This window comes from Syngnathoides biaculeatus, chromosome 14 (assembly GCF_019802595.1).
Source record: "Syngnathoides biaculeatus isolate LvHL_M chromosome 14, ASM1980259v1, whole genome shotgun sequence".
Lineage (NCBI taxonomy): Eukaryota > Metazoa > Chordata > Actinopteri > Syngnathiformes > Syngnathidae > Syngnathoides > Syngnathoides biaculeatus.
The window spans coordinates 12,281,234-12,291,155 of record NC_084653.1 but is presented as its reverse complement, the minus strand read 5'-3'; the positions used below and the strand labels follow the sequence as shown (position 1 = coordinate 12,291,155).

Genomic DNA, 9,922 nt, shown 5'->3' with positions numbered 1-9,922 from the left:
GATATAGGTGTGTCTGAACTAAGGTCAAAAGCTTGATTTTGGTGGTTGGGAAAACCCTCCTTCAATATATACGTACAATAAGTGCGAATTGCAACTTTTGATTTTCTTTTAAGCGTGTCCGAATTCGTAGGCTGCATATCCCTTTTATAAAATACAACGAATCCCAATAACGAAGAGTATCGCGAGACCCCTCGAGAACATGGACGCAAGACAACCAAAATACATTTGTGGACAACAAGCCAGCAAATGATGGCGGCGTCGCTGTTGCGCCGGGACAAGAAAGCTACTGCCGCTCACTTGAAGGCAGACTTGCGGCGGACTGACAACAGCTCTGCTCTCCGACAAATTCACGAGCTGCTTGACGACGTCCTCAATCCCGAAAAACCATCGACGGACACAGAGGCGCTTGACTGGTGTAAATGTCTCATTGCAGGAGGCGAAGCATTCGAGGAGTTCTGCAAAACGGTCCGCTCTTATGACAACGCCACCCTATGCGGCTTGGTGTGGACGGCGAATTTTGTGGCGTACCGATGCCGGACCTGTGGCATCTCCCCTTGCATGTCGCTGTGCGCCGAGTGTTTCAATAACGGAGACCATACGAGCCATGACTTCAACATGTTCCGAAGCCAGGCTGGCGGGGCCTGTGACTGTGGAGACAGTAATGTCATGCGAGAGAGTGGGTGAGCCAAGTTCGCTAAAGCTAAGCTATGCTACCCGGTGACAGGTGCTGCACTTTGGAAAGGATCTTGTTGTTCAAATTTCCTCAACTCCATCGATTAGTACAACCTTTGTGTCGTTAAGTCCTAAATGCATTGAGTGCATAACTTCGAATGACTACGTTACCCGACAGTTCGCCGCTCTTGTCATTAAAGTGTAAGATATGTAGTTAGCATTGTCTTAGCTACTAACATTAGCTAGCTAGCTAACATCATCATCTTAAACTAGAACATGACTATATTTTAGAGTTATGAGGTTGTTTGGAGATGGTCTGATAGATGGAGCACTTTTGTGAACCCTTTTTTTTTTTGCTAACGCCACACGTCAAATTGTGCTCGTAATAGCGAGCCACGATTTAATGATGATGTTTCATCTTAAAAGAATGATTGCATCAATTCTGCACCTGCTCCTCACGATGAAGGAGTGTCCTTTTAGAACAAACATTTTAAAACTATTATTTGTAGTTAGGATAAAAAGCAAGTCTGAGCTATTCAATTTTTTTGAGTTGTTGGACCCAGTTGGACGCTTATTAAACATTTTGGCAAAATCCAATGAAATACATCACCCTAATACAACAAAAACAAGCCCTTTTTATATACTGTACATCAGAATGTATTTGGAAAGTTTCTCACTGCACGTACATCGCCAACAGTTTTGTAATTAACATATTGAATGTAATATTTCAAGTGGCCAATAGTCAAAACAAATTAACCCTACTTTTTTCAATGTATGTTTTGTTCAAACTGTAATTAGCTGGTGACATTTGTTTGTTTGTTTCCAAAGGTCATGAAGTTCCATAAACCACAATCACATCTGTATTTACTTGCATTCATCAATTGGAATCACATTTATTACATAAACACCCGTGGTATTCATCATTCACTGACCAAGCGAGTTCAATCAGTGATTTTCATAGATGCAACCATTTTTTGAATGAGTTTTCGACAAACTGTATTTTTCAAACAGGTTTTGCAGACGGCATCGCTTGAGAACAGGAGAGAACATCCCGTCAATTCCTAGAGATCTTCTGATGATGTCAGAGTTGGTTCTCCCTCGCTTTATCCTGTTTGTCATACAGTATTTGAGGGATGGATATACAGAACCAGGTGAAAACTAGATATCATTTCTGTCTTCTTTTTCTTTCGGCTTGTCCCGTTAGGGGTCGCCACAGCGTGTCATCTTTTTCCATTTAAGCCCATCTCGTGCATCCTCCTGTCTTAACACCCACTGTCCTCATGTCCTTCCTCACAACATCCATCAACCGTCCTCAGCACCCTTCTACCAATATACTCACTCTCGCCTCTAAACCTGTCCAAACCATCGAAGTCTGCTCTCTCTCACCTTGTCTCCAAAACATCCAACTTTGGCTGTCCCTCTAATGAGCTCATTTCTAATCCTATCCAACCTGTTCACACCAAGCGAGAACCTCAGTATCTTCATTTCTGTTACCTCAGGTTCTGCTACCTGTTGTTTCTTCAGCCACCATCTCTAATCCGTCTTGAAACAAAATACTTTGTGACCCAGTCTTCAAACTGAAGTTGTAAACTAAGCCATAATTCCTGCACTATAATATCTTATTACATATTAAATGCAGAGAGATAAATTGCGCAAGCTGCAAATGTAACGGTCCCGTTTAGATCTGGTCTCATGTTTACAAAGAGCTGGGATGCATGACTTGTATTTATCTCCCTGCACCAGACACGTCATCTGAGAGAGATTTACAAAAAGTTCTTCAGCAGCTGGAGCCTCAAATCTCCTTCCTGGAAGAGCTCACCAAAATGGGTGGAGCAATGCGGACTGTGCTAACAAAAATCTTGACGAACCAGCAAACATTTAAGGAATTGAGCATGGGTAACTTCTCATTCAAATGCACCGTTATTTTGCTTTGGTTTTGTTAGGTGTGTTCATCATGATACAAAGGAATATAATATACTTAAAAGATGCATACTAAGAGAAGTCAGGACATCAGCCAATGAATGACAAATTTTTATTTTCTTTTGACATTGCTGCGGTAGGCCAAGAGCACAATTTGTTCGCTAAAAAGAATTATGACAAGTATTTGGCAGCATTGAAGAATTCTGGCTTGGTGTCTATGGAAGACAAGGCCCAAAGTACCGCCGACGCCGCAGTTGGGGCCGAAGGAGGCGCTGACGCCCTACTGGGTGAGATTTCCTTCCTCCGTATGTTACCTTTCCATAAACCCACCCACTATCCCAGTTTGGTTGCAGAATGTTGCTAAATCTGACACTGTCAAATTTTTAATCTCATGAAAACATCTTCTACATTCTACATTAATCTAGTATATGTATACTTTAATTTGAACTGTGTCATAGCTATGTAATTATCATGGTAAAATATAATTCCCTCAGTCACTTACTTGGGTGCAGTGTTTAATGACTAAGGTGGACTATTTCTCTAACAATCTTCATAAACTAGCGATGCTCAATTTACTTTCACTTTTAGGATCGACATCACCAGCGAGCCCAGATGAGTCAAGCAAAGAGGTTTGTGAAAAACATGGAGCACATATTGTTTTAAAATGTTATAATAAAATATCTAAAGTCAAGGGCAATTTGTTCCTGGATACTGGTCCATTTTGGAGAAAATTTTTCTCATGAACTATAATGAAAAAATTTTCAGGTCAAATTGTTGCTGTCACAAAACCTTGATTTAAGTGCAAAGACAAGTCTTAACGCTTTTTACAATCATAACAATAAAAAAGAGTGAAAACAATAAAACAATCTTTAATTTCATGATTGATTACAAAAGGGCACCAGATTTGTGCGCAAGGTTCCACTTGTTTCCACTTCCTCTATAATCATCACGTTCATCTTGATACCTTGTCTAATGAAAAAAAGTGTCACATTAAGCACATCTTTGACAGATTTTTGTGACTAAAGGAATAGCTTTTGAAATAAAATTGTACTGAACCCCAAGGGTTTTTTTTAATATTATAAACACTGATGCCAAATCATTTTTTAAGGTTACAAATTACATTTCAATGATTTTTATTCAGTAGCTTTTTTTCCCTCCCCACATTCACAGGATGACCAAGATGCGGGACAATCTGTTGGTCAGAGAAAGAGAGTTAAACTGAGTAGCAGTACAAAAGGTAATATTAAGAAAATACAGATTTCTTTATAATGTATATTTTGTGATTGGTGAACTTCTCATTGTATTTTTTTTTTCTGACCTCAGATCTGTCGATTATTGAATGTTTGAAGCATAAATGTTTTTTGGAGGAGCTCCTGTTTTGGACAATCAAATATGAGTTTCCTCAGAAGAAGGTCACTTTCTTACTGAACATGTTACCAGATCAAGATTACAAGGTAAATCTCGAAATAATTAATCATCTCATAGTAAATACAGTATTTAATTTCTGCTCCTTTTTTTTCGTTTGTTTATCTTGGCAGATCACTTTTACCAAAACATTTGTTCAGCATTATGCATTCATCATGAAAACTCTGATGAAAAGCCACGAGTCAGACACAATGTCCAACCGAATTGTACATATCAGTGTGCAATTGTTCAGTAACGAGGAACTGGCTCGGCATGTGACTGAGGAGTGTCAGCTGCTGGACATCATGGTCACTGTTCTCCTTTACATGATGGAAAGTTGCCTTATCAAAAGTGAACTTCAGGGTTAGTGCTCGGAATGGATCAAACACTTTGTATTTAGGGTGAAATAAAGTATATGGTCTGAATGCCATGAACCAGCCCATATTGGTTTGAACCATTTTCCTTTTTCAGATGAAGAAAACAGTCGCCATGTTGTGGTGAATTGCAGTGAGGCTCTGTTGAAGAACAACACATACTGGCCATTAGTTAGTGATTTTATCAACATCTTGTCACACCAAAGTGTTGCAAAAAAGTTCCTAGAAGACCATTCATTGTTGATGCTGTGGATGAGCTTTGTGTCATTTTTCCAAGGTAAGTCATGTGAAGCTGCTGCAACTTTATTTTCTTCTCTCCCCCCGAGGAGGAACCTGATCACTCACACCAGTTGCTTCAAGACATTATTTTTCAAAATCAACTTTATCCATGAATTGCTTCTTTTAGGAAGTATTTTTGTCAAAAATTTTAGATGTTGGTAGCGGTGGACCAACAGAGGCATAGATAGATATCGTGGATACACTAGATAGAAAAAAGTATTCAAACATTTTTTCATTGTAATCCAAATAAAATAAAAATGATGACTATGATTTTACTCCCCTGTATTTCCCTCTTTGAAGTATTGTAGAATACTGTATAGTTAAGTAGTTGTTCTTGGCTTCCAGTTTAATTATTAAAATTTTAATAATTACCCACCTTTGTTTAATTATTAGAGAATTACATTGCCATTTTTGTTTTGTGCCATCGTTTTAAGTGTAAATGAAGTATTTCATCACTCCACAGTTGGCTCACCCCTCTTTACACATAAATTGTGTTCCTTTTAAACGCTAAGCAGTCAGCACTTACTTGTTTTTTTAATAATCATTGTTTGTGAGCAGTGGCACATACGAGACTGTTACTGAATTAGAATAGTTTATACTGCCAAGTTGCCATGTGGAGTCATGACACTAAAAATAACTACCCCTTGCTCAGTGGTTTGAAGTGTCCACTTGCTGGGGTAATGTGCACAGTCGTGCTTCTCCACTGTATGTCAGTCTCCTGCATTAAATTCTCCCACATACAGTCCCAGTAATGTGTAGTAGCAAAAATTCATGTATTTTTTTTCTTCACATATGTGTCATCTAACTTTTGTAATTTTGTGCTCTAATAGGAATGAACCTGAATAAGCGGGAGTTGAATGAACATGTTGAATTTGAGTCTCAGACATACTATGCAGCATTTGCAGCTGAGCTCGAAGCCTGTGCACAACCAATGTGGGGTCTTTTAACTCACTGCAAAGTCAAAGTAAGTCCCGCCCATTTTCTTACAACATACGTTCTTACACTGACTAAACTCTTGAAGCTGCACGTACTGTACAGCCAAATAAGGGGTTTTAACAGGTTCAATTGTATCCTTGTAGGAGACTCAGGAGTATACTAAAACTGTGGTACGCTACTGTTTGGAAACTCTCCAGATCTGGTTTGATGCCATCAGCTTTAATGATGAGGTAAAGTTAATAGACTCAGCTGTCTTAACACAGGTAGGCGAGCCATACGCCCTCAATGTTTCACATGGCTTATATTTGTCTTTCAGCCTTTGCCAAATCAAGTGACATTTCACCTGCCACTACACCGCTACTATGCCATGTTCCTCAGTAAGGTATGTCTAACTGCTGGGATGTCAGTGTAAAAGAATACTGTACACTGCAGCGAAACTCCACATATTTGCGAGTTCACATATTTGTAGATTTATGGACAGAAAGCATTTTTTTTTCAACTTATCCTCCATTATTTGTGGGAAAACCATGGTTGCCTGCTAATCGTTTTTTTTTTGTCCCTAGGCCAAAGTATTACCTATGTGCCATCTGTTGGAATCTTGGTGTTCTACTTGAGTGAAATCATTAACCCATTCATGGGGAGGGTGGCAAATCTTTGCCTTATTGAGATAAAAGTCTCCCAACAGGCCACAATCAAGGAAATAACTCTTCTTTTTGTTTAATGCATAAAACAAAGGGCAAAAAAGATGTACCCTCTCACAGGCAGTGTCCCAAAACTGGGACGGGTATGTCATCAGTTCTGTGACGTGGTACATACTAGAGATATGTTTATTAATTAATTTTTTTATAGAACGACATGCATTAATAATACTGATGGATTAGCATTTTGAAGACAAACTTGGTTGCATACTGACCTTTCTCCCTTTCTTCTCTTGGAAAACCCTCCTTGTATACTTGAGGCAACCATGTTGGGTCAGGAAGGAAAGAGAAATAACTCTGTGCTAATTTTGACCGATGAGTTATCCTCTCCTCATACCAAATTATGGCTTCAGATTAAAACACTTAAATATTTTGATATACTGAATGATATAATGCTTGAAAATCATGATGTCCCAAAAATGGGATGCTACCCACGAATGGGCAGAATGTCAGTTTTTTGTTAATTGTTTTTTTTTTTTAAACTACATTTCAAGTTTCTTGTTTTGTTGACGGCCCTAAAACATACAGTCAAGCACATTCACAAGTGAAACTGAAAAACTTTCTGCTGCTCTTCTGATGTAAGCAAGTGTAGTCTACTTCTATTTCCTCAATATTTATTGTGTATGCCATAATTTAAATAGTGTACAATATGCTCTGTAGTACTATGCACAACCCCAAAAGGGGAAAACCCTTTAGAGTTTATATAATAGACAACATTGAGTTTCTGGTACCCACATCATCAAAACATGAAATATATGTATTTTGTAAAGTTTATCACAGGACACAGATGATGTGGCACCCTGTTCCAACATACCCTGTAAGACTAATATTAAAAAAAACAAAACAAAACTGGTTTACATCATTGGATGCACACAGCACAATATTTCCTTGAAATACCTCATTTTAAAAAATGGTTCTAGTGACGCCACTGGTGCCAATGGACCTTTCCCACTGCCGATCTTCAGCTCCACCCCCCCTAGCTACAGTTGCCATGCCCCACAATCTTTCAAGATGGCGACCTAACATAATAGGTTTGAACTGGGTCCTCTATCACGTATTCCATATAATATTGGGGTATGTTTTTTGCCAAATGCGCCGGACTTGTCCTAGAGAGTTCTACAGAGAGGTCTCAACTATTCCACGCAAGGATATGTACACGGAATTAACATTTTGGACGGAGCAGGACGCAATGTCAGGGTTACAGCGAAACGTTGCCGATCGATGTAAAAAAAGTTTGACTCCTCACAAATTTCATATTGAAATCCAACAGGACAAAATAGTGGCATCGTACAGCACATGTAAATCAGGGTGAATACTTTTTACTCGGAAAGATCACGAGTAATATCATTGTAGCCTTTATAAATGAGTGGGTGTATTCATTTGACTTGGCTCGTAATGGAACCCAGTGCTATGTCTAAAAAAGTCTAATGTGATACAAATGGGAAAATAGACATTTCTCTTGCAACACATCGTGCATTTATGTATCACGAACCCGACTCATCGGCATAAAACATGCCACACTTCATTCAGCAGGTCAGTGATACACTAACAAAGTGAAAGTTGTTCTCCTGGAATGTATAAAGCACTGATAATAATTCAAACTCAGAGAAGATACTTCTCCCTCACTTACCTTCGAACATACAGCCTTGTGTTTGGGGATATTTTTCACCCCGAGTTGTACGTGAGGTCTTCCGCAAGCTCTAATCCATCGGAGACACTTCGCCAACTGTGTTTTAGGCTTTTGAAAATTAATCAACTGGGCCCCTTGTAAGCTAGCAGGATATCTTTTGTCAGAATTGCATGTTCCCCAAGCGCATCTGAGGACCATTTTCTTCCTAACATTAACTTTTTAAAACCCAGGCTACCAACAAACAGTGTTGTTTGTGGGAACTGGCTACGGGAGGGGCGGGACTAGCCAGGGATTAATACAACGCGGCTATCTGATTCCCTGTTATTGTACGAGTGATTGACATGTTGGAAAGGTCCATTATTTGTCGATTGTCAATATTTTGGGGTTGGTCCAAATTCCCTGCGAAAAGCGGGGTTTCACCTTACTAATTTCTCAACAATTCTCAGGCTGTGAAGTGCCAAGACTTGGACCTGGATAGCCTCCTGCCTGACCAAGAGATGCTGATGAAAATCATGGTGCATCCACTGCAAATTCAGGTATATCATGCTGGGGTTCTTCATAAAGCTTCTGCTCTGTGGGCCTGTTTAAGGAACTGATGACTTCAGATGATTTGTAATTCAAACATTTGCTTGTAGGCATGTCTCTCAGAGATCCACAGCAACATGTGGGTTAGAAATGGGTTACAGATAAAAGGACAAGCAATGACCTATGTACAGTCACACTTCTGCAACTCCATGATAGACCCCGACATCTTTCTACTTCAGGTTAGGATTAATCATCAAAAGTGTTTCTCATATATGGTTGTTGTTGTTTGTAAAATCTTCCACCTTTTTTATTTGCAGGTTTGCGCATCGCGACTTGATCCTGACTATTTTATTTCAAGTGTTTTTGAGAGGTAATGTCGGATTTAGTCACTTGTTTGTTGTATTGCATAATGCATAATTGTCGTCCCTTCCGCAGGTTCAAAGTGGTTGATCTTTTAACCATGGCATCTCAGCATCAGAATGCCGTGTTAGACTCTGAACAAGAAAGACCAATGCTCGAAGGTGCTCTGACCTTCTTAGTCATACTGACAAGCCTTCGCATTCATTTAGGTTAGTGGTATCACACAGAATGTCATAGTGCTGACACAACCACTCTCATGGTGAATAATGACCTCGTGATGGTTGCTGATAAAGGAAAGAGCTAAGTTCTCATGTCTTGATGTTCATTGCTTTACTTCAAGCAGGCAGAGATGTTCTCAATTCAGTCTTGATGATCTTAATCAAGGATGTCAAGCTCATTTTTGTTACAGGCCACAATGTAGTTATGGTTTTCCCCCAGTGTGGTGTTATAAATTTGAAACCATATAAAAGAAAAAAATCCCTTATTTACATGTACGCATATTGGTTTGTTAATTTGATTTAGAATCAAAGGAAAATATTTTAATAAATTTATTTTATAAAAGGGGTAATAGCTTTATTAACCTTATTAAAAATGAAGATGATTTGCAATTTTGGTTGCGGTTTTAGTTAGAAACATGAAGAAGATGTACATGATTTGCTTTGGCGGGGCCATTCAAATAACATGATGTTTTGGATCTGGCTCTGCGGCTCGAGTATGACACCCATGTGCCTTACGGCAAATATCAATTATCTGAAGTTGATCTATATCCAAGTTCCGAGTGAATGTATTCCTTTCCCTTCAGAAAAATCAGAGACAGAAAATATCCACTGTTAATCAGTTATCAATTAAAACAAAACCTATTTTATAAAAGAGAATGATGAGCTCATCGTAACATGGCCTTGTGGATTCAAGCCGTGAACTTGTCTATTTTATGTTTAGTTTTCATGTATCCACCCGAAAAAGCAGTCCTTCAATAAAAGCTGCTCACGTTCTGCTCCTCACTCAGGAATGACAGATGATGAGATTCTTCGGGCTGAAATGGTCTCACAGTTGTGTATGAACGATCGCACACACAGCTCGCTGTTAGACCTTGTATCCTTTCAATAAATTCAAGGGACACCATG

The 9,922-nt window shown here is 39.0% G+C and overlaps 1 protein-coding gene across 4 annotated transcripts in view; it reads left to right on the top strand.

The window, feature by feature from the left end:
- LOC133511831 (E3 ubiquitin-protein ligase ubr3) overlaps positions 1 to 9,922 on the top strand; it is a 141,040-nt gene continuing 131,118 nt past the window's right edge. For 2 of the 4 annotated variants that reach the window (XM_061840803.1, XM_061840802.1), the window contains exons 1-17: positions 1 to 680; positions 1,684 to 1,823; positions 2,416 to 2,568; positions 2,733 to 2,879; positions 3,181 to 3,221; positions 3,763 to 3,829; positions 3,916 to 4,046; positions 4,131 to 4,359; positions 4,468 to 4,647; positions 5,480 to 5,613; positions 5,729 to 5,815; positions 5,902 to 5,967; positions 8,360 to 8,449; positions 8,549 to 8,677; positions 8,756 to 8,808; positions 8,874 to 9,007; positions 9,805 to 9,890. In XM_061840803.1, the coding sequence (XP_061696787.1) occupies positions 247 to 680; positions 1,684 to 1,823; positions 2,416 to 2,568; positions 2,733 to 2,879; positions 3,181 to 3,221; positions 3,763 to 3,829; positions 3,916 to 4,046; positions 4,131 to 4,359; positions 4,468 to 4,647; positions 5,480 to 5,613; positions 5,729 to 5,815; positions 5,902 to 5,967; positions 8,360 to 8,449; positions 8,549 to 8,677; positions 8,756 to 8,808; positions 8,874 to 9,007; positions 9,805 to 9,890 (2,301 nt within the window). In that variant the 5' untranslated portion in view covers positions 1 to 246. The remainder of the gene's footprint in view (positions 681 to 1,683; positions 1,824 to 2,415; positions 2,569 to 2,732; positions 2,880 to 3,180; positions 3,222 to 3,762; positions 3,830 to 3,915; positions 4,047 to 4,130; positions 4,360 to 4,467; positions 4,648 to 5,479; positions 5,614 to 5,728; positions 5,816 to 5,901; positions 5,968 to 8,359; positions 8,450 to 8,548; positions 8,678 to 8,755; positions 8,809 to 8,873; positions 9,008 to 9,804; positions 9,891 to 9,922) is intronic. The other 2 variants (XM_061840804.1, XM_061840805.1) reach the window with 2 other exon arrangements.